The 24,459-nt window shown below is 36.5% G+C and overlaps 3 protein-coding genes across 3 annotated transcripts; 1 reads left to right on the forward strand and 2 right to left on the reverse strand.

The window, feature by feature from the left end:
* Positions 1-1,141: 1,141 nt before the first annotated feature.
* On the reverse strand, positions 1,142-4,589 carry LOC306882866 (tripartite motif-containing protein 75-like). The gene is made up of 6 exons (XM_079437844.1): positions 3,991-4,589; positions 3,444-3,539; positions 3,069-3,302; positions 2,958-2,980; positions 2,636-2,769; positions 1,142-2,527 (listed from the first exon to the last, which is right to left on the reverse strand). The coding sequence occupies exons 1-6, from the start codon at positions 4,573-4,575 to the stop codon at positions 1,941-1,943; spliced, it is 1,659 nt and encodes a 552-aa protein (XP_079293970.1). The 5' UTR covers positions 4,576-4,589; the 3' UTR covers positions 1,142-1,940.
* An 862-nt stretch (positions 4,590-5,451) lies between these two features.
* On the forward strand, positions 5,452-18,214 carry LOC306882018 (DNA replication ATP-dependent helicase/nuclease DNA2-like). The gene is made up of 23 exons (XM_079436445.1): positions 5,452-5,792; positions 5,905-5,952; positions 7,074-7,990; positions 8,260-8,427; positions 8,514-8,697; positions 9,418-9,566; positions 9,749-9,880; positions 10,024-10,252; positions 10,350-10,467; positions 11,062-11,218; positions 11,323-11,514; positions 11,864-12,094; positions 12,198-12,314; positions 12,416-12,525; positions 12,678-12,787; positions 12,966-13,187; positions 14,536-14,729; positions 15,544-15,633; positions 16,656-16,863; positions 16,953-17,042; positions 17,132-17,314; positions 17,458-17,604; positions 17,765-18,214. Exons 1-23 carry the CDS (start codon positions 5,763-5,765, stop codon positions 17,816-17,818), a joined length of 4,080 nt encoding a protein of 1,359 aa, XP_079292571.1. The 5' UTR covers positions 5,452-5,762; the 3' UTR covers positions 17,819-18,214.
* Positions 18,215-18,285: 71 nt separating this feature from the next.
* On the reverse strand, positions 18,286-22,929 carry LOC306882346 (phenazine biosynthesis-like domain-containing protein). Its single transcript, XM_079436900.1, has 9 exons — positions 22,515-22,929; positions 22,288-22,384; positions 22,052-22,150; positions 21,865-21,974; positions 20,560-20,589; positions 20,378-20,466; positions 19,928-20,103; positions 19,744-19,806; positions 18,286-19,550 (listed from the first exon to the last, which is right to left on the reverse strand). The coding sequence occupies exons 1-9, from the start codon at positions 22,596-22,598 to the stop codon at positions 19,438-19,440; spliced, it is 861 nt and encodes a 286-aa protein (XP_079293026.1). The 5' UTR covers positions 22,599-22,929; the 3' UTR covers positions 18,286-19,437.
* Between the last annotated feature and the right edge of the window lie 1,530 nt (positions 22,930-24,459).

Consider the following 24,459-nt stretch of genomic DNA (forward strand, 5'->3'; position numbering starts at 1 on the left):
TAGTGCTCTCATTCATACTCTCTACAATGTCCTGTCCCCCTTTACTAGATATTGTCAGTATTTGTCAGTATGTCAGTATTTGAGTAGCTGACATGACGTTATTACATTTTTTAATACTGTATAATCATTAATCAAGTAATCATGCTCAACATTTTTATAACCTCATACTAATAGAGACTATATAAACTATTTTTACATAAAAAACTAAGTAATTTGTATTTGCATGTTAAAATATACCGTAGGTAAGGGATAGGATTACAAACAGTGGGGTCCCAAAGTCTGAGAACACTAGTGAAAAATATTCTTAGTATTTTTATTATTAAATTAGTATTAAATTCAAAATTTAATTTTGAATCCCAGTTTTTTAATGTGGACTTTGGATTCTGATGTTTTAAAAAATCTATTGACATATCTAATATTTGTATCTATTAATTCTTTTATTATTTTAAAAACCAAAAAGGCACATTATACTGTGAAAAATTATTTTTATAAATTTAAATAAAAAGATTATTGGAATATGTTTTACTTCAAAATGTCATGATTAATTCAATGCCATTTCTTTGTAATTATATGTGAAATGTACTAGCGATTTCAGAGTGAAAATTGTTTCATGTTTTTCAGAGTACATAATGTGAAAGTACATTAAGAGTAAGAGTTTGGGCATTATTGCATGCTGTACAAATATTGAACAACTCGGCTGATCTCTCGCGTATACAGAGAGACACTGGGCACTGGGTAGTGCTGTCCTGCATTACCTAATATGTTATCTGAGAGCTTTGGAAAGAATAGTTTACTCAGACTGACTGCTCTTAGACATTAGCTTCTAAGGTGACTGATAACTACAATGGACGTCTAGGGTATACAACAGATCTATGATCAAAAATTAAAGCACAGGAGTTCAATTATACCTTCATAATACACTATACATGTTTTTTCTGCAACCACTATAAGCAAATGTCTCCACTAGTAGTTACTATTGCAAGTAAAAAACAAAAAGCACAAGAAGCCTAGAATCAATAAACAATACCATTTCATAAAATTCAGAATATAAATAACATGTATGCCACATTGCCAAGAGGCTTGCTGCTATGCCTACTTAGCGAATTAGTAAAAAAACAGAGGAACAAGCAACTTTACATACCTGATGGGTCCATGAAGAGGTGCAAATGCAGCAGACATTTGAAGCTTCATGATTTCATTGTGCGTGTGTGGTGCTGAAATGGACAGCTCCGCTGTAATTAGAAAAACTCCTACAGCAGACAAAGCAGTCAGTACACTTGTGTCCGTGTCTTTAGGGAGTGCCAATATCACATTCACAGAGCACTGGCAGGAGGCCAATCTGAGTTTAAGGTGGACTACAACTTTGTCAAGAAGTGCTTTCTATCTTCTAAAGCTGGATAAACTTGGGTTTTCTGCACAATATACACAACTAATCTATAGCCTAATTATATCTTTATACGTGTCTATATATCTTGCAGTTACTTTGCCAGTTTGAATTTAATTTTTAAATTTTAAATTTAGCACATGCCTAGGTAAAGGGATAGTTCAGTCAAAAATGAAAATTCGCATTCAAAACCTTTATCTTTCTTTCTTCTGTGCAACAAAAAAAATGGATATTGTAAAAGAACAATTTTTATAAAAGAAGTTTTTATTCATAGAATGAAAGTCAATAAGAGCTGACTTTCACAGTATGGACAAAACAAAAATTGATGACAGGATTTTCAAGGTGAACTATCCTTGAAAAAAAAAGTGGTTTATTTAATTATCACTTTTCAGGTTTAAAACACCCAGAGCACAATGGTTTGGAATAACAAAATAGAATCAACGTTTTAAATCTTATATTTCTTGTGCTAACTACACCAAATTCAAGCATATAAAACAGACACACTATAGAATGAATCATCTATTATTTATGCACTGTACCTGGAAAATTGGTGGATTCATGCAATTTGTGAGGGGCTTTGAGGAATATTTTTGTTTCTTAGATGTACAATGGCAAGAGAATGACTATTTTGGTAATTTATATCAATACAGGGATTGAAGATGGGATGAACTGGGCCAGAAAATTCAACACAGAATGAGTGGAGCAAAGCCAGCGTATCACCATCATAGAAAGACACATTCCCTTTCTGGATATCTACCCGAACTCCAAGTTTATGGATGGTTTTCCTTACTGCCAGTAGCTTTTCATTTGAGTCCTGACAAATGAGATAATTTCCATTACCATGATAGATGTAGCAGAATGCATTGTTAAAGTCACCGTTACAATGCTCTGAATCCTGATCTCCAGTAGCTGACCCATATGACAGACCAATCAACCAGAAGGGTTTCTTCCAGACGGCCACTTCCCAGTAATGGGAGCCGCTGGAGAATCTCTCCTTGGCCCGGACACTGTACTGAGAGCTGATGTTTGTTTTCTGTTTCCTCTCTGGGGTTGGTTTCTTACTCCAGTGTACCTCCAGCCTGTCTGCTGACACCTCCAACTCAGGGTGTGCTGTTTCTGGGTCTAAACTTATTGCTCTGAGACCTGCAGATGGAAAAAAATTATATGTTACATTATAAGGTAATATTATTGTTAAGTCTATGTAAGTCTAAGTATGTCTTTTATCATTGTGCATTGAAACATCACACTTACTAGACCACAGCCGCTGAGTGTTCTGAAGGACAACTTCATCTAAGTTATCAACCAGCTGTTCAACAGTCTTCATTTTGTCTAGAGTGCTGTACTCTTGCTCTATCACAGACACAAGTGGCAATTCCACCTGGGAACTAGAGCGAAGATGAAGGATTCTATTAAATATTTATTTTGGTACCAGTGTCTCATGGTATAGTAGAGAAAAAACACTTTTAAAAATGAGGAAAAAAAAAATAGATTGGCCATTCCAATCCCCATAAAATACTGTTATAGTATAGTTTCTCATAAAGTGCAATTTCAAGAAAATGCAGAAAGAACTCACCCTAGTCCATGTTTTTGGAAATGCTGTAAAATCAATTTTGTTTTCTGTTAGTGACAAAATACAGATGAAAAGGAAAATGTGCACAAAAAAATAAACTTCTAATATATGCACCTGGAGAAATTTGACATCATTCTCTTCCTCGAGGAGAGTTTGGCTTGATCTTAGGGCAGCATGCATATTTTTAACATGACACTTTAGTGACTCACTCCTCCATCTCAGCCACTTGTTGTTATAAGTCTCTTCTGTTTCCAGAATGGCCAACATCAGCTTCTGATCCTCCTCAATGTGGGCTTTTATCTGGCTGTATTTCTCAACTATTCTGACTCTATATGCTTCTGCATTTTTCTGCATACCACAAGATATCAAAAAAGCCTGATGAACTTACAGCATATCAGAACACCTCTTTCTGCAATAAATTCATTGTGATGTGTACAATCATTTCTTTGGTTTAATTGGTTAGTATATGACTCATATTGAAATACCCACCGACACCTCTGAAAATAATGGCTCCAAATCTTGCAAAGCAGACTTAGCTAAATGCTTCCTTTGTAGAAGAAGTGATTTGTTGGTCTCCAACACCTTCTAAAAACAAGAGATGTTTCCATAAGTTCTCAATACACTGTTACTTTCCACAAAATTTTAGACATAATAATGGCCCATTAAGTAATTTAAGAGTATTTATCTAATAAAAATATATCTGAGTCAATAATTTTTTGTCCAGATCTATAAATTTAATTAAAAAATACGTCAAAATCTAAATTAATTACCTGAATACATATCTTCTATGATGAGCATGTCATTTATGTACTACAATTATGTCAATATAAGCATATACAATGTGTAAATATATAAATATATATTTATATATGCAAAATATTTATAGATTTTCACTTCTAATAAAAAAATAAAAAACTGTAAACATTTTTTAATGATTTTCCTTCAATAGGAAACTTCTATCACTACTAGGCCAATCTATCAAAATAATGTTGTTCACTCAAATTATTTGAAATTTAATTAATTAAATCTATCCTACCTTGAACTCTGTGCATGCCTCTTGCAGCGTAACAGCTTGATGGTTTTTGTGTGAACCAATTGCAATGCACAGACAACACACAGCAATCTGGTCCTCCTGACAGAAGAGTTTCAGCTCCTCCCCATGCTCCTTACACTTAAAGGAAATCAAGTCTTCAGTTACTTCGATGATAGAGTGCCCTCTTAAAGCCTCTCTCTGCTGGTGCAGGAGGGTGTGAGCAGAGCACAGAGAGGCATCGCAGGTGAGGCAGCTCTTCACAGCCACCTCAGTCTTCCCAATGCACTGATCACACATGATAATAGAAGGTGACATTTGAGATGATTCTTCCAGCAGAGGTTCTCTTGCAAAGGCATCCTGAACTTTCCTTTGAAGATCTGAGTTGATCTCAAGCTCAAGGTCAGAAGGAAGGAGGACCTGACATTCCGGACAGAACAGTGGCCCTTCTCTGGATGTTTTTGGGTTATCCATGTTCCAGACCACTTGGATGCAGGTTTGACAGAAGTTGTGCCCACATGGAAGACGTATAGGGTCTGTGAAAGGCTCTACACAAACGGGACATTTTAGTTCTTCTTCTCGAGCGTCCATGTCAGCAGAGCTTCTACAGTCTGTGTGTGGTGGCCCGGCATTAATATTTCAAAGATGAGGTTCACATTTCAATGCCATTATGTTATAAGTGTATTCAATTACAATACAGTGTGCATAGCTTCTAATACAACAATATCAAAAATATTTCAAACCAACTTTGACAAGCAGTGATATTCAAATCCATCTTGTTTATTTAAGTCTATCCTCAACTATGTAAGAAAACCACACCAAAAGGCAAACAAATGCCTTTATTGCTAAGTTAAAAAAGTGTAAAATGTAATAAAAATATATATATATCCATATTCTTATTCCTTTCATGTTCATTTATGCATAATTTCACATTTACACCGTTAATTTCATATCTACAGTATTTCTGCTGTTGTAATTTATGTATAGCTGTGTACTGTATTAAACAGTCCGTATATAAATGCCATTTTTATTTGGTTTGGATTACAATATGCATTACATAACGAATCGTTGTCATGCATTAATGACAGTCATCTGTAAACCACTTGAAAGCCCAAATATATAATTATTATTATACCTAACATGTATTTTGTTAATTTAAAGCAGCTTAAAGAAGCATAAACAACTGTTTGAAACTCATATAGCAAAACGTGCTTACCATGTTGACATTCAACAATGTGCAGCAAAATCCAGCATTGCTTGTGTTTATAAAGAATTATTTTCTATTACACAGAAAACAACGATATTGACCGTTTTTACTTTAATTATATGACATGAGGCTAACGGAGTGTTAATAATAAATGAGTAGATTTGTTTTCAAACTGTGTGTAACACAAATTCGAGCAATAATCTCTCTGACGCTAGGGGGCAGTGTATGGATAATGGCGACGTGAATGCAGCAGACAAAACACAAAGAGGAAATGTTTGCTTTGATGTGGTGGTGTTGTACGCGGGAATTTTGAGCTCGCAGTGTTTACTTTGCAGGGATGCAGCTAGAGTTGTTTGTGTATTTTTAATCTTCTGGGAAAGCATATGTGAGAACCGTTGCTACTGGAGAATATCTGCTTCTGGACGAATTATATTTGAGCCTGAAAGCGGTGGCTATCTTTAGATGCAGTTGTCAAAGTGATGTGAGGGGTTTTTAAGTTTTGATATCAGTAGAGCTGCTTTATATTATTGGATTCTCCGAATATTACTTATTTATTTACTTAAGGTCTACGATGATTAAGTGTAAATCCAGAAAATCTTCCGTAAGTAACTTATTTCATATTCATCGCTGATGCTTTATTCATCCTCATCTTACTATGAAGATGTAAATGTTATCGGCTGTGAAAGTGTACTAACTCTCGGTTGTTGTTGTAGATGGTCACTGGAGTTCAGGCAAATATTTCTGCCTTTTTTGTCTCAAAGGTAAGATAAGACAGTGAACTCTTTAAGTTGCTCTTAAAGGGATAGTTCACCTAAAAAAAACGTGTTGTCGTCATATACTCACATTTTATATATATATATATATATATATATATGATGATGATGATGATTTTGTGGGCGGAGCCTATCTGGTGGAAGAAAATTAGTTTTCAAGTAAGTTAGCCGTCTATGGAAGCCATGGAATAAAAGAGTAATATAAAGGTAAATTTGAGTTCATATTTCAAAAGTATGACTTTATTCTCGTAATTCCAAGACCTGATATCTCACAATTCTGATAAGGAAAAAACTCTTTGAGAATCATGAGTTTATATCCTGACTTCTGGCTTTTTTTCCTCAGAATTAACAAACTCACTGTTAAACAAGTCAGAATTGTGAGATAAAATAAATGTTAATAATAATAGGTTTAAATAATATTTCATGCTGTAACTGTAGGGCTAATACAGTACGTCCCTATGAACTGCATATGTGAATATTATGTAGAACTATTGTTTAAATCAAATTTATGCTTTTAAAGTAGAGTAATCATAGCAGATTTCTGTTTAAACATCTGTGTTTAGCTTCAAATGGCATCTTTGATGACATTATTCTGTAAAAATTATTTGCATTCCAATTCTGACATCCAAAGGTGCAAACATATTTTTTTCTTTTATTCCATGAGTTTTATCCGTTTCCCTTCACTTGTTACCAGTGTTTTTCTACCACCACTATGTGCGTTCAGCTTCAAGTGGCATAACTGTGACAGCTACTCCAAATGAATCTATTCTCCCAAACATTTATGATTGTATGACATGTAATATGCATTTTAATTTTCAAATAATGAAAGTAAATGGGGTCTGAGGATGTCATTTAAGATTTAATTTGAATTTTTTTAAAAGCCACCCACAATGTTTTCATTAAATTAATTTAATATATGTTTGTGATGCTCTTTAAATGTACTCTTGATCCTTATATTGATTTATGTTGTTCAATAAAAGTCATTGGAACCCTCTTAATTTTTTGTATTTTTGAAATTCAGTTTAAAAAGTAAAGGCCACCCGATCTTATGTTAAAAATAAGTTTGACATCACACCTCACACCATAACATCACCTTTATGTTTTATCAGGTTTCACCGAAGTCACCTAAAAAAATCGCAGCTGGGATTACAAGATTCCCCGTTTCATTGAAGACTGGTTTTGTGGAGGATAAAAATGTCCCCTGCTCTCCAATCCCTTCTGCTGTTCCAGAGACACCTGACAGTCTGAGGAGAGAGAACCCTTCAGACACTTCACATGAGAACTGCTCACCTGTCTCCCGTGGCCTACATACTAAAGGTGTCAGGGGTAAACCTAGCCTGATGGCACGTAAGCTGATGCAGCCACAGAAAAACAGCAGTCCAGAGCCAGAGGAAGCTTTTGAGCTTGACAATGGTCTAAGTCGCTCTGGCTCTGTGAAGAGGTTGTTGCACAGCTCAGAGAACATCCAGAGTGCCAAACGGTCCAGGACCATGCAAGTTCAGAAACTACCTGATTGTGATGCAAGCTCTCCAGGGGCCAATCAAAAAGCATTTTCAAAGAGTCCTGAGAAAAAAATTAAAGCTGATTCTGTCAGTTTTGAGAGTAGCCGATTGGCAACTGGGTCTTGTGTGATAATGAATGGAAAAACAAATGGTTTCTCAAAACCCTCAAAAAAATCCTCTCAACATCTGAGCTTTAGTACAAGTGAAAAAGAAAATTCACTTGGTGTAAACCTGAAACCGGACATGAGTACGGTTTCTGGAACAAATGACTTTGATCTTGTGATGTCATATAGTTCATGGATACAAAATGGATCTACTGAAGACAAAGAGACTTTTCTCAACTGTCCAATTACTAAAAAGAGACCCTTGAGTACTGCTGATCTGCAAGCAAAAGACAAAATTGCTGATGGAAAGACTTTGCCAGTTCCATTTGAAGATGATTTTGCTGATCTGATAGACGACTGGTTTGATGATGGCATGGATCAAAAATCGGAGGCGCCACAACCCAAAAAGTTCATTCATGAGTATGAATGTTTTATTCAATCTATTTATGTGCACATAAGTGAGCTTTGGTTTTATTTCATAGTATGGTGATTTTTGTGTATTAAAACCAGTATTATTTATATAATATTATAATTTTATTAATGTTTTGAATTGGCTGTTAATTTTGTTTTTGTATAAATATATTTTTTATATTTCTGTATAAATATATTATGTTTCAGCTTCATTTCATCAGATTTAGTTTAAGTTAACAATAATAACCCTGCTTATAACTGGTTTCTTTGAATTTTAGAAAAAACAAATGTATACCAGAGCATGTTATACTGGCCTCTGGTTTTCATAACCGATACTGGGTATTGGATGTACGGGATATCTCATCAAGTTGCATGGAGAAGCACTTAACCATCACCTGCTCCAAGACGACACAGTCCAGAGAGACCTGCATTCTCAAAGATGGCTGGTACAAAATGTTACTTGGTGTATGAAAAAGTCTTTTGAGAGAGTTCTTTCTTTTTGTTTTTGAACTTTCCAAACTTTTTTCTAAAGGGAGAGCACTCCAGTTGCTGTTGGGGACGTCATTCACTTGGAAGGGAGGTGTGTTTCTGGCTTGTGGACGATTGATAGAGACTCTGGTTTCCTGGTTCTGCTGCCTGACCTGCTGATATCGGGGACCAGCATTGCCAACAGTATTCGCTGCATGAGGCGAGGGGTGCTGGGAGAGATGTTTAAGGTGTGGAAATTTAATGTTGTGCCTCAAGCATAAAAATGTGCAAAGTCGTTCAAAGTTTATGGGGTCAGTAATTTTTTTTCAGTTATTCAATTGGTCAAAAATGACAGTAAAGACATTTATAATGTCTGTCTTTGAACTTTCTATTCATCAAAGAATCCTATGTTTCAACAAAAATATTACGTGGCACTGTTTACGTTGATCATTGATAACAATAAGAAATGTTTGTTGAGCACCAAGAAAATGCTGAAAATTCAGCTTTGCTGTCAAAAGAAATGCATTACATTTTAAAATGTATTTAAATAGAAAATGGTTATTTTAAAATGTACCAGTATTTCACAGTATAGGTGTTTCCACAGTATTTTTGAAATAAATGCAGCCTTGGTGAGCATAAGATTAAAAAAAATCTTACCGACCAAACTTTTGAGTAGTAATATATTATAATGTACAGTATGGAAAATTAATATTCATTCTGAGATTTGCTTGATTATATTTAACAGTGTTAATTAGAATGCACAATTATCAATATCAAATCAATATCTAGTAGCTATCAAATGCAGAACGTACATACAGTGTATATTGCTCATATTAATGTTTTCAATAGTGGAGAACACTGATTTTATGTCACGCATTTATGTCTTTACCTTAATTGATGATACAAACCTTTCTGGTGTTCTTAATTGTGCTTAAAATTACGAAACTGTTTGTGTGGCTTTTAAACAGGCATTTGATGGTGGATCTAAGCAGATGTTAAATGGTACCATAGTTCATGATATCTTCCAAAAAGCAGCCATGTCCTCAGATTTCTCTCTAGAGAGGATACAGACATTTGCTGCAGAGGCCCTAAGAAACCCAAACTACCTCGGACAAATGTAAGAGCTATCTTGTAACATCTCCACTTTTAGAGAGTTGTACTGTCTTTATAAACTGTTTTTACATAGTTTTCTGTTTTTTCTAGTTTTCTTAAACCTCCAATACAGTGTTTGATGACAGCGGTAAAGATCTGTTATGTGTCTTATAAGGACTGTGCTTGTCTTTTACTTACTTTATTTAGGTATAGTCTAAAGCTGACCCAGGCTGACATGAAACAGGAAGTAGAACAATATCTTCCCTCTTTATCTGAGTGGTCAAAACACTACCTCCACACTTCACCACAGGCTGGACAAAAGCAGATCACTCTCAAACTGTAAGTGTGTGTGTGTCTGTGTGTGTATGTATATGTGTGTGTGTGTGTGTGTGTGTGTTTATTCAAAGAACATTAAGAACATGGTGGGTTCAGTTTTAATACTGTGAATAAATGTAATGGTTTGTGTGGTTATTTACCATCAGCCCTAGTGACGGGGCTCTGAGCAATCAAGATGCCACCTGTAGCGTGACAGTCACAGATTTTTTGGACATCGAGGAGAACATCTGGTGTCCACGTTTTGGCTTGAAGGGGAAGATAGATGTCACAGCTGGAGTTAGGATTCATCGGAGAGGCAGAAAGCCCACAGAGAGGATTGTGCCACTGGAGCTGAAAACCGGCAAGGAGTCCAACTCCATTGAGCATCGCAGTCAGGTACAAAACGCAACTGTGTAGACATGTCACATGTTAAAAATATTACCATTTATGTCACTACTGAATATTGCTTATTATTTGACCTTTTTTTCTTAAGGTTATTCTGTACACTTTGATGAACTCAGCTAGACGTTGTGACCCAGAGGCAGGTTTCCTTGTCTACTTGAAAACTGTCAGTCTACATCCTGTTGTGGGCAACCACATGGACAGGAGAGGTTGGTTGGTTGGTTGTTTTTTTTTTTTTTTAAATGCATAGTTCACCAGAAAATAAATTCTGTAATAATTTCCTCACCCGCAAGTCATTCAGTTCATGTATCTTCAAAACACAATTTAAGCTATTTTAATGGAACCTGAGAGATTTCTGTCCTCAAAGCACAATGCTCATTGTTTATTGTTGCGATTAAAAGCCTAAACTAAATCTGCTCAGGATCAGAAGACTTGGATCAAGCTGCTTGATTCACATGGATTACTTTATGGATGTCATTTAGATGTCTTTCTGAACATTTTGATGCATGAAACATTTGAAGTAGTTGACTGCAGAGACCGAAATCCCTTAGGTTTCATCAAAAATATCTTCACTTGTGTGTCAAAAATGAATGCAATGGGCTTATGTGTTGGGAGTGTCATGAGGGTGAGTAATGACAGAATTTACATTGTTGGGTGAAACTATCGCTTTGAATCATGTAGCTTAAAAACAAATGTTGCAAACAAGAGCCAATTGACTTAGTCATAACAGAGTAATGTTGAAATCTAAGATAGGCTTACATCCTGCTTATGACTGTACTGATTAATATATTTTTCTATCACAGAGCTGATTAAAATAAGAAACTCATTGGCCCATCACATCGGCAACAAACTTATTAAGGTGGATGGAAGAAGTCAAATGGCCCCATTGCCTGTCATTGTATCTGACCAGCAGACTTGCAAGTACTGTCCTCAGAAAAGGAACTGTGCAGTTTACAACAGGTACTGTTTTTTTTCTCTCTCTTCATGCATCATCTTCCATTACAACTTCAAACAGAGTTTTGTAATTCTATTGAGCTTCAGCTGAAATGCACCATTTTGTATAGAGCGGTAGAGAGAGCTCCTGTGGAGAACTTTAGTGAAGATCCACAGGCCTTTGTGCAGTCAGAAAGCGAGCACCTCAGCCATGTGCACCTCCAGTACTTCAGCCACTGGCTGCTGCTCTGCAAGCTGGAGGCTCTCACCATGGAGAACAAAGGAGGTCGGCGCAATATCTGGCTTCAGACTGCCCAGCAGAGGTAGGTGTTTTATAAAATATGACTTTTACTGTAAATTGTGTTATTCACCCATCATTTACTCCCCCTCATGTCATTTCAAACCCATTCCGAAAACAAACACAAATGGTGATATTTGTAATGTCTAGAGATTTTTGTCCCTCCATTGTGAGACAGTATCACCAAAAATAGACATAATACTTAAAAAACAAGCAATTTTTATATTAATTTTGAAGAGACACGTTTACTTTGTATTATATGTAAAAAGCCTAACTAAATAAAAGATTAACAGTGTTTGTTTGAATTAATTGAATGCGTTTGGCCTTAATGAATGTCCTTGTTGCATCACTGTTCTTATGTTGGTCATTCTCAGGGAGAAAAGTGGTGGCTGCGTGGGAAACATGCAGTTAGCTGGAGACGTCAGCGTCCTGTCTGATGGTGTATATAAGCACAGCTTTGTGAGGAAGGAGGGTGATCAGACAATCACTGGGCTTATAGTGGGTGACAGGATTGTGGTCAGTGATGAGGACTCTGTGCTTATAGGCCTTGCCACAGGATATGTCACAGAAATAACTGTCAGTGGAGTGACTTGCTCTTTGGACAAGTAAGTCTCTTGCAGATGCTTTTCATAATGCTGTTTAATATTACTGAATCTGAAATGTCCAAGGGTATTTCAAAGCTTAATTCCACATTCATATCATTTACAGAAACCTTTTTAAGTATTCCTCAAACACAGTTTTCCGACTGGACCAGGATGAAGGTGTAGGTGGTCTTGGCACCCATTTAGGAAACCTGTCTATGTTAATGGAAAACACTCCAACCAGGTCTGATCATAATTTTCTTGTTGTTCTTTTGACTTTAAATGTCTTGCTGATAGTGTTTTTTGACCTATATTAAAAGCTATAAAATGTATATTGTTCTGCAGTGAAAGACTGAGGAAGTTGATTGTGGAATTCAGCCCTCCCCAGTTCATTGACAGCCTCAGCAGTGTTTTGCCACGAGATTCCAAGGACACTGTGGCCAACATTCTGAAAGGTGTGTTCAAACGCTGCCTTCTCCTGATAACATTGAACCATAATCTCACTCTTTCTGCAGTGAGTTGCTTTAAAACATGCCCTTGATGTGTTCTTTGAATAACAAAACTTCTCTGTTCCTACTTGATGAGTTTTAATCATGTTGCCTTTTAGGACTCAACAAACCCCAGAAACAAGCCATGAAAAAAGTGCTGCTATCCAAAGATTACACGCTTATTGTGGGAATGCCAGGTACTGGGAAAACTACCACCATCTGTACACTGGTAAGAAAAAATGAATTTTGAAAACCAGTTGAGTTTTAGGACAACTGTAATCAGTTTCTTGTCATAATTTTGTATGCATTATTTTTCTGACCTGTCGAGTGAAATTGTTTTTGCTACTGGTTTCTATATACAAAGGAATATTAATCTGACATTTATTTTACACTTCCTCCTTTTACAGGTGCGTATACTCCATGCTTGTGGCTTCAGTGTACTTCTGACTAGCTACACCCACTCTGCTGTGGACAACATCCTCCTGAAACTAAAGAGGTTTAAGATTGGCTTCCTGCGACTGGGTCGTTCTCAAAAAGTGCACCATGACATCCTGCCCTTCACAGAGGAGTCATGTCGGGCCAAAGGCATCCAAACACTAGAAGAGCTGGAACAACTGTATAACAAAGAAGTAAGATATGTAAGGAATAATTGACGACGGGCCGTTGAATTATTAGAAAAATAATGCACACCCGAGGTGTCGCGTCGTGGCCGTTACACCTCGGGTGTGCATTATTTTTCTAATAATTCAACGGTCCGGAGTCAATTATTCCGCTTATACTACGGTTGCCACACCTCAAGACATCGATCAGATTATATATTTCAAGGGATTCGTCCGGTTTTTCTACTTAAATCGCTATTGTGAGTAGGATTATTTCTTCCGCATCTCATCCAACGACTCTTTTGCTAGTTCCAAAACGTCATTTTAAAGCTGGCAATGGAGGCTTGTGCCGTTGATAGCAGACTAATGCAGTTAATAATGAAGTTATTAGAAAGAGAGCGAGAGAGACAGAGACACAGAGAAAGAGAAACAGAGAGAGAGAGAGAGAGAGAGAGAGAGAGAGAGAGAGAGAGAGAGAGAGAGAGCTTGTATGAATTAGGCTACCTCTGTGTGTCCCTCAACAGTGTTCTGAAGCACCGTCTCTAAACTGTAAGTCTGCTTTAAGATGCAGCGCTGTTATTACCTCGCTAGTGAGAAATGTCATGTGTAGCCTTTAAGTTGCTACACTAGGCTAACTGATAAAATCGTCAGGGCAGCGCTGACAACGATGCGAAGTGATATGGAACTGTAATGCGGTCAAGAAAGCTGCCTGGAACTACGTTCGCCGTGCGTTTCCCTGAAAATAATTGCACACCTCAGAACGTTCGTCAGCCAATCAGATTCAAGCATTCAACGGCCCCGTAGTATAAATTAAAATATTAATCATATAAAATAATTAAAATCTTAGAGTTTATAAAAAATGCAGTTATTTAGTCTTTAATGCTTTTTGAAAGAAGTTTCTTAGGCTCACCAAGGCTGCATTTAATCAAAAATACAGTAAAAGAGTAATATTGTGAAATATTGTTACAATTTAAAAATAATGTTTTTTTTTTTATTGTAATGTATTTTATAATGTTTTTATTTTTGTGGTGTCAAAGCTGCATTTTCAGCAGTCATTACTGCAGTCTTCAGTGTCACGTGATCCATCAGAAGTAATTCCAATATACTGATTTGGTGCTTAAGAATAATTTATTATTAATGTTGAAATATTGTGCTGCTTAATATCCAAAATATCCAAAACAGCATTTATTTGAAATTTTTGGGTTACAGAAATCTTTACTGTCACTTTTGATCTAAAAAGTTTTGATTTCTTTCTGACCACAAACTTTTGAACTGTAACAAATATGACATGTAAGTGATAATGTTCAAACTCTGATTGATTGCTCTACATTTTTTAAATCCAAATTGTTTTGTAAAGCTTACCCCATTTTCTTTGTAGCTGATTGTGGCCACTACCTGTATGGGTGTAAAGCACCCAATATTCAGCCGTAGACGCTTTGACTTCTGCATCGTGGATGAGGCATCTCAGATCAGTCAACCTGTATGTTTGGGTCCGCTGTTCTACGCCCAGCGCTTTGTCCTGGTGGGAGACCACCAGCAACTTCCTCCGATTGTACAGAATGCTGAAGCCAGGTAGTACACATCTATACTCATTCAGAACTTTTTGAAAGATTGTCATGGAAATTCTGGAATATCGTGGAATTTTAAAAGGTCTATTCCAGACATCGAAAGTCAGGGATTTTTATATATTTTTTGTCCAAATCATGGAATATCAGGAATTTTTGTTCGTCAACTCCATTCAGTACTCGCATTCTGTGTTCTGTGTAAACAGCGTGTACAGACAGCCCTGAATTGAGTTTCTCTCAGCGTCTTTCTTGCACCTGAATGGGCAAAGTATAAAAAACCCGTCTTGGCATGCAACTTTGTAGCTTTAACAATGAACAATTAATTAATATTACATTTTTAAAGTGGACTATATGAGTTTTATTTTAGAGCATCTTCTGTTCTGTGCACACAAACTGCACTGCAGTCATTTTCCCAAATGCCATTTGTGGAAATATTACGTTATTATTATAATTAGTCTGTAAACAGCCATTAACAGAGGCCAGAGATGCTGAAGACGGACGCTAAGAGGAGAAAATATCATAAGAGGCAGAACAAGATTCATGATGCGTGAAATATAGGAATCCTAAATATAGAATTTTATATGAATGTGTTTCTGTAGGGAACTGGTTGTTTTCAGAAAAGTTTACATGGCGTTTTCTTTTCATCTTGCCTCTGTATAATGCATTTAAATGAGTGTTAATGCAGCGCTGCTGTGTTTACAGTAGCAACCAAGAAAATTCTGTATCACTGTTCCATAAGTGCCACCTGCTGTCAGAGAGTGAAATTGCGTCTCATTCAGCCATTTTTTTCTCTTTTCTCCATTGCTCTAATTTTTAATCAGAACACTGGGCATGGATGAGAGTTTGTTCAAACGTCTGGAGCACCATAGTGATGCAGTTGTTCAGCTGAATGTGCAGTACCGAATGAACAGGTGGGAGTTACACCAGTCAGATATTCAGACTAAGATATATGCGATTTGTTAAATGGAAATAAAAAACAATATATAAGTCTAATTTGATATAAGGAGTTAAAAATTTTGACTAAATCTTTAAAGGGATAGTTCACCCAAAAATGAAAATTCTGTCATTAATTACTCACCCTCATATCGTTCCAAACCCGTAAGACCTTCGATATTTGGAACGCAAATTAAGATATTTTTAATGAAATCCAAGAGCATGACCCTCCATAGACAGCAACCAACTACCATGTTCAAGGTCCTGAAAGATAGTAAGGACATTGTTAAAATAGTCCACGTGACATCAGTGTTTCAACCGTAATTTTATGAAGCTATTAGAATACCTTTTGTGAGCAAAGAAAACATAAATAACAATTTTATTCAACAATTTCTTCTCTTCTGTGTCAGACTTTGACACACGTTCACAACAGTACCACAACGCATGCGTGTGCATTCCACTATTAAAAAAGCTGCAGCGCATCCGGATCCGTGCATCAGTATGCCCACACGCATGCGTGGTACTCTTGTGAATGCGCGGCAGTGACTGACACGGAAGAGAAGAATAGTTGAAGGAAGTCATTATTTTTGTTTTCTTTGTACACAAAGTATTTTCGTGGCTTCATAAAATTACAGTTGAAACACTGATGTCACATGGACTATTTCATCGATGTACTTCTGGGCCTTGAATGTGGTAGTTGTGTTGCCATCTATGCAGGGTCCGAAAGCTCTCAGATTTCATCAAAAAATAACTTCTCTTTGTTTTCCGAAAATTTACAAAGGTCTTACAGGTTTGGAACAAGTGTGCTACACTAGTCCTCAAAAGTGAAGCCATCACGTCTCGATCGCCCCCCAGGTGGCTGGTCCCAATATAGGTCATAAACTCGGGACCCGAATCTGCGCAGTAGTGAGCAAAGTTGAGCCGCGTCCCGTCCACGCTCCGGCTGAGTCGATCACAAGCACACGCCTCGGACTTACTCTTGCCATTTTCCTTCCTGCAGTGCGATCATGTCCCTGAGCAATGCTCTGATGTATGAGGGCCGACTGGAGTGTGGCTCTGAGAGGACGGCAAGCGCAGTGCTGCAGCTGCCCTGTAGAGCTCAGGTTGAGAAGGTGCTGGACCTGTTTTTGTGTCAGCCGCAGTATAGCACTTGGGTCCAGGCTACACTGGAGCCTAGTAGTCCTGTCTGTTTCCTGGACACCTCTGAGGTCAGTCTGACTTCCTTTTTTTCGTAGTCTTCATCTAATTTCTAAATTAGTTTTTCGTACATTTTATTATGTACTGTACCTTTCTTCAGGTTCCCGCCCCTGAGACGGTGGAGAAAAGTGGTATCAGCAACCACACGGAAGCCAGATTGGTACAAGCCATTGTCACTCTGCTGCTCAAGGTCCGAACATACCATTTGTTGTGAAACACGCAGAATTTTTTTTCCCCCTGTAGTACTTGAAATTATATTTAATTTTAAATGTGTTGTAGGCTGGATGCAGAGCGTCTGATATTGGGGTCATTGCTCCATATCGACACCAGCTAAAAGCCATCTCCAGTTTGCTGCAGGGAGATGCCTTTAAAGCTCTGGAAGTCAACACTGTGGACAAATACCAAGGACGTGACAAGAGCGTTATCATTGTGTCCTTTGTTCGAAGCAACACTGAAGGCAACGTAAGTGTCCTTCCCCCCCTGAATTTAAACAAACTAAATATTTAACATTTAAGCCAATTAACTGCTTATTGCAGTGATCGAGTTTATGATGCATGGGCCATTATGTGCTCGATTATTTCATGTCGTGTAAAATCATTTTACAGCTGGGTGAGTTGCTCCAAGACTGGCGCAGACTGAATGTGGCCATCACTCGAGCCAAACACAAGCTCGTCATGCTGGGCTCAGCACCCACCCTTCGCCGATACGCACCGCTAGAGAAACTTCTCTGCCACCTTCAAAAGGAAGATATGATATCCTTTACAACTGTGTTTATCTATGAGAATCTTATTGCAGGTTCATTCAGGGACTTTTTATCACTCTGTCATTGAAATTAGTTAATAAAATCAGTAATAAATTAATAACCTTTTTTTGTGAAACAGTGTTTTTGAAATTCTCCTTAATTTAAGTCACATCTTCCAGCTGCCTGCTGCTGCCCATGAGGCACTACCCGGAATCCACTTGTGATTAAAAACAAAAACCTCTTCTTATCCATAGTGAACATAAAAGATAATGCTGAGAAACTTTTACTTGAAGAAAATTTAAGTGAAATTGTATACATATGCTTCAGATGTCTATAGATGCCTTTTATTTTGTTTTAATAACAGATGTGAAGTATAATAATAAATCAGTGCTGACAGGCCCTAGTACATAATTACACTCATGAGTTTCTTTACTCAATTAATTCCTACCTCATGTTGCATATTTTTTAAATTCAATACAGTTTTATCCATGTAAGGGTTTTGTGTATATGTTTTATAATTTTTTTTAAAGTTTTGTTTAATAACAAGTTGCAACAAATATTACATTCTCTTTGACTTTCTCTTTGAATTAAAATTAAATATAATAAAAAATATTACATTCTCTTTGACTTTCTCTTTGAATTAAAATTAAATATAATAAAAAGAACAGTTTGGAGGTCCGTGAACTTGGATTTTATTAAATGACACATAACTTGCACCTACACATTAATTTAAATAGCAATTAAATGCACTTGATTTCCATCAAAACCACAAGTTTGTCCAGAGGTGTAAAGATTATCTGAAACCCATACTTGAGTGAAAGTTCAGATACTGTACAGTGACAATTAGTCCACTACATGTTACAAGTCACCAATTCCAAAACAACTTGAGTAAAAGTCTTAGAGTATTTGATTTTAACAGTACTTAAGGATTTTATATGCACAAAGATGCACTAGTCAAAGAAACATTCCAGTGAAAAAATGTAACGTTGTGTAGAATCTGGGGAAAACACAGGTAGAGGCAAGGATGGAAAAACTAGAAACAAAAACCACAGGGAATAATGGAATGATGAGCAAACAGACAACCATTACATTCAACATCTCACAAGGAACTAAAGAAACAAGGGGGTCATATATATACACAGGGGGCTAACAAGATCACAAGACACACTTGGGGAGACTAATCAAGGGGAAACAATGAACAAATGGACTACAAACTGACTACAAACACCACATGAGACAGGAAGTGACAAAAGTCCAAGACAAGGCACAGAGAGCATGTAACAAAAACAGAGTTGATTTGTGAGGAGAGAAATCGCATTTATTTTCTAAAACCAAAATAAAACTGGGCACCTTAAAATTGCAAAACAACAACAAAAACACATCCTCTTCACTGCAATGTTAAGTAAAATTAAAAAGTCAAAGCCTTCTTGCACTGCATGTGCTGAGTTGGGCCTCATTGCTGGCTGCAGTCATCATGTCCTCATCTCATGTAAAACACCTGTGGTAAGCGAAGGAGCTCGCATTCACATAAAGTAGCCTTGTTGACGAGTTTGGTTGAGTAAGTGTCATAAGATATAGTACTTCCGGTGCCCTGTAGACAGTACCATGTCTTTTGTAGCAGAAATAAACTGCTGCAGAAAAGCTTGGTGCCATGCAGAATGTAATGTGTATAACTGACATTCATGAAGTAAAGAGTACAGACATTCATTCAGAAATGTAGTGAAGTAGAGAGTAAAAGTTGCTAATACCTTTGATACTCAGTAAAACTACAAAGTATCTGAAAAGATATGCAAGTACAGTAATTAATTACATTTACTCAAATACTTTACACCTCTGAGTTTGTCTAGATTTTAAGAGTTCCCTGAAGAATGATCTGTGCCTGACCAATAATGTCCAGTCTACCATCATTTCTTATCTCCAGCTTTACCTCCCCTCCTCGACTGGAGCACTGGTAAGCTGCAAAAACAAATATTGCAAAGATGAATGCTTAATTTATTCTGAGCCAAGAGCCTTTGTTCATGTCATCAGAACTTATGTTAATCATCCTTACACATTTGCTTTTTAACTTCCGTTTTAATGTGGATTCTGATGTATTTTATTCCAATTTGTGTATGATGGCATGATGCAGGGAAAGATAAGGAGGCCTTACCCAACATTTTCTTTTTCTTCAGCTTTTCAGACCAGTAGCCAGCAAGAACTGTGTGTGCAGACCCTTTTAGAAATGAAGTTGTATTATGATGCTTTGATTGCCAGTGAGCATTGATTACTCTGCATGTAAATGTTTTGAGTTGACATGATGCATTTTTCAAACATCTTTTAAATGTTCTTCTCACCAGTGACTGGATCTTCAGGGACCCCAACCCATGGGGCAAAGACACGGGAGTAAAAGTCATATCCAGACTGAGTACTCTCTGCTCCTTTCAGTGTAATGATAAGACTCTTAATCTTACCAGTGGTTTCATTTCTCAGAAGAGCCTCTGCCTCTTGCTTCAAAGACACAAATTCAGACCTGCCAATAATTAAGAGTTAACACTGCAGAATGAAAGGGAAAATACCATTGTAAATAGGTAGTATATTGACAATTATTTTTTCTCCGACTGAATGTTGTACTAAAATGTCTTTTTTTAAATGTACCTCACATACAATTTGCAATAGATTATTCTTTCTTTTTTTTTTTCTCTGCAAAGCTGTTTTCCTATTGCCCATAAACGCATTGCTATCATCAATAGAATTTTCTTTCTTGTTATTTTTTAGAAATGCCTAAGAAAAGTCCAGCAGCATACCTGTCACAAGCGTCAGCCAGACGAACCATCAGTTTCTTTGTGGTTGGACTGTAACACACATCCTGAATGGGTAAGTCTCCTACAGCAGCCTGAAAATTTTAAACAAAATGAAGAAAATAAATGAATAAATGCTAGTTTCTACTAGTCATACTAAAACCAGAATTAGCACATGGAAGTGTTACCTTTAAAAGGTCCTTGATTTCATTTTGGTCCTGCAAATAACACATACAAAGCTTAATTATTGCACCGCTCTTGTTTAGCTTGTATATGCTCCCACTAAGTCAGATAATGAGGAAGAACCAAATTGCCTATCACAGCTATGCTGATGACCCAGATTTACCTTTAATCTCCAAATGACTATAGCCCCATTGACTCCCTCTGCCAATGCATTGATGAAATAAACAGTTGGATGTGCCAAAACTTTCTTCAGTTAAACAAGGAGAAAAGTGCATTTGGAAGTCATTTTGCAAGTCATTGCATTTGGAAACAAAGATGAAGTTCTCAAGGTGAATGCATACCTTGACTCTAGGGGTCAAACAACTAAAAATCAAGTCAGAAATCTTGGGGTGATTCTGGAGACAGACCTTAGTTTCAGTAGTCATGTCAAAGCAGTAACTAAATCAGCATACTATCATCTCAAAAACATTGCAAGAATTAGATGTTTTGTTTCCAGTCAAGATTTGGAGAAACTTTATCACCAGCAGGGTGGATTACTGTAATGGTCTCCTCACCAGCCTTCCAAAGAAGACCATTAGACAACTGCAGCTCATCCAGAACAATGCTGCCAGGATTCTGACTAGAACCAGAAAATCTGAGCATATCACACCAGTCCTCAGGTCCTTACACTGGCTTCCAGTTACATTTAGGATTGATTTTAAAGTACTTTTACTCGTTTATAAGTCGTTCAATGGCCTAGGACCTAAATACATTGCTGATATGCTCACTGAATATAAACCTAACAGATCACTCAGATCATTAGGATCGAGAAGGTTAGAAATACCAAGGGTTTACACAAAACGAGGGGAGTCCGCTTTTAGCTATTATGCAGCCCACAGTTGGAACCAGCTTCCAGAAGAGATCAGATGTGCTAAAACATTAGCCACATTTAAATCCAGTCTCAAAATTCATCTGTATAGCTGTGCATTTGTTGAATGAGCACCGTTATGTCCGAACTGACTGCACTGTATTTTATGTATAATCATTTTCTATTCTTAACTGTTTTAAATTAATTTTAAATCAATTTCTATATCATTTTAAAATTCCTTGTTTTTATTATTATTATAAATTCCTTGTTTTTATTGCTGTGATTATTATTTTTAATGACTATTTCACTTTCTTCTGTGTAAAGCACTTTGAATTACCACTGTGTATGAAATATGCTATATAAATAAACTTGCCTTGCCTTAATAAATTCAGACAACTAGATTTATCATGAGAGGCTCTATGAGTTTTGTTGAAGAAAGGGTCAAGGTGTGTTTTGGTCATACCTGGGGGTTTGGTTTGTTTAAGGGAAAGTCCATTATTAGAGATTCTTCACGCTGACGCACATAAAGCTCCCCACTCAACGTCTCAAACACCAGTACAGGGTTGACATTTTCTGTGTGATGATATTGTGCTTTTAGAATAGTCACAGTCCGTTGTCTTTGGTTAAATATTAATGTTAGTGTTTCTTACTTTTCAGATAAAAGAGCACTGCTGCTGTGGCAAGGGTTGCATGTCCACAAAGTGGGACCTCATTTTTGGGGGAAAACCAGCGTAATCCAAACCTTGCACCTTTCAAAATATATCAAATCATTTTTTGTCAAACCATAGTTTTTTATAATAAAGAAAGAAATAGCTTTCCACCAAGTGGAACTATTGTAGATACTAAATGGTACGTATAAGTACTAAAGCAGACATGTAAATCAGACCTGAAGAAAAATCCATAGAATTCCTTCTTGTAATGAAAGCAGTCTCTGATAAATTCATCTCAGCAGCAATGCTCTGATAAAGATCATCTCGTAGCTCCTAAATGTATTACAGAGAAACATTTTATAATATTATACAGTGCTAGTGCATTTACATTTTGAATAAATTATTTATACACTGTGTAGATAACATATAGAAGACTGTCTTATTTATGTAGTGTAATACTTACATTCTCAATGAGACATACTGCAGCAGGATTACCTTTAAAAGGCACATTGGTGAAAGCATCAACAGTAAATACTGGAATTTCCATTGATTACAGCTCTTCAGCTCTCAAGGGATTTTTTTCTTGCACCTTTTAGGTATTTTTAGAGCTGTATTTGAAATCAAGTTAGACTTTGACCCTAATGATATAACAGCTCACTTTAAAGATACAGAACTATAAAAGGCACATCTGTTATAAAACCAGAGAGAAAGGCTGCATGGCTATGATAGTATGTGAGAGAGTCAGTGGAAATATTATTGCATTCCTATTGGTCAGTGGTAGAGGAGCTCAGCTTAGCCTGACAGTTTGCCTGCCCAAAACCAGGTTAGCTTTCCAGCATAAGTAGCCACAGTGGCTGAGGTTGATCTTTGTTAAATTTGCTTTATGGAACCAAATAATTTGACAGTGAGTAAGACTAACTGAAATAAGCCTGGCCTTATTAAAGACACAAGTTAATTTATGATTTGCTGTCTGTCTGAACCAAAGAAATAAAAGCGATCATATTTTTTTTCATTGGATCGTATTGCATCGAATCGCATTGTGTTGAATCGAATCGACATCGCATCGCTAGCTGCTTCATATGTATCGTCAATGTATCGTATCATTGGCTATGCATCGAGACACGTATTGCATGTTATGGAGATGCACATCCCTAATATATACAGGTGCATCTCAAAAAAATTTGAATATCGTGAAAAGTTATTTTTTTTAACTTGTTTAAAAAAGTGAAACTTTATTCTATATTCATTACATGTAAAGTAAAAAATTTCAAAGGTTTTTTTTTTGTTTTTTTATTAGAGCTTACAGCTCATGAAAGTCAAAAATTCAGTATCTCAAAATATAAGAATATTTCCTAAAATCAATCAAAAAAAGGATTTGCAAAACCAAAATGTTCAAGTTCTTTAAAGTATGTTCATTTATGCACTCAATACTTGGTCGGGGTTCCTTTAGCACAAATTCCAGCATCAGTGAGGTGTGGCATGGAAGCGATCAGCCTGTGGCTCTGCTGAGGCACTATGAGCTACTCTGAGGCACTTAAGAGTGACTTACCCTCTTTGTGGAGGGTGTCAATGATTGTCTTCTGGACCATTGCCAAGTCAGCAGTCTTCCCCATTATTGTGGTTTCAAAGAACAAGCGATAGCCAGAATTTATACTGTAGGGATGGACATATAAGTGTGTTTGTGTGTGTGTGTATATATATATATATATATATATATATATATATATACTGTATATATTTGTTGAACGTAACATGGCATTTTCACTGTCCCACAAGACAAATATGAATTATAATTATAATAAATATAATTAATATTGTCGTTATTTAAAATGCAGTAAATGGTTAAACATTTCTTTGTCCTACGTGGACCTGTTGTTGTAAAAGCTGCAGTGTAATTAATTTTTTTTTTAAATTGAGCTAAATCTCAAAATTGTCCTATGGTGTGACTGTGCCAAGCATCGTTAATAAATTACAACTTTTATAAATGAAAAAGAAAAGCATAAAAATGTTAATAAATACCTCTGGCATAATTGTACAAGTGTCTATTTTAGTAAATGGCAATAATTGTTTTCATCCATATATTTCCGAAAGCGTAGGAACCATGTCCTCTGGTGTAACACCATATCCTGGTTTTAAATTGGCCAATTCCAGAGAAAACTTTCATTAGTTGAAGGACCCCGTGACATGGTCATGTTTAACATGTTACGTTTTGTTGTCATTTGGTGTGACACCCCTAAATTATATTTATTAATTAAAAACTGCATGTTAAACTACATAATCATGGAAAATTATGCAAATGTGTCTTGCTTACCGCTAAAGACAGGTTAGCTTTGAATAACAAGGTCATTAATTGACAGAAAAAGGCTGAAATGTCCTATGGTGTGACAGAAAATGTCCTCCGGTGTAAC

This window comes from Barbus barbus (assembly GCF_936440315.1).
Source record: "Barbus barbus genome assembly, chromosome: 16".
Classification (NCBI taxonomy): domain Eukaryota; kingdom Metazoa; phylum Chordata; class Actinopteri; order Cypriniformes; family Cyprinidae; genus Barbus; species Barbus barbus.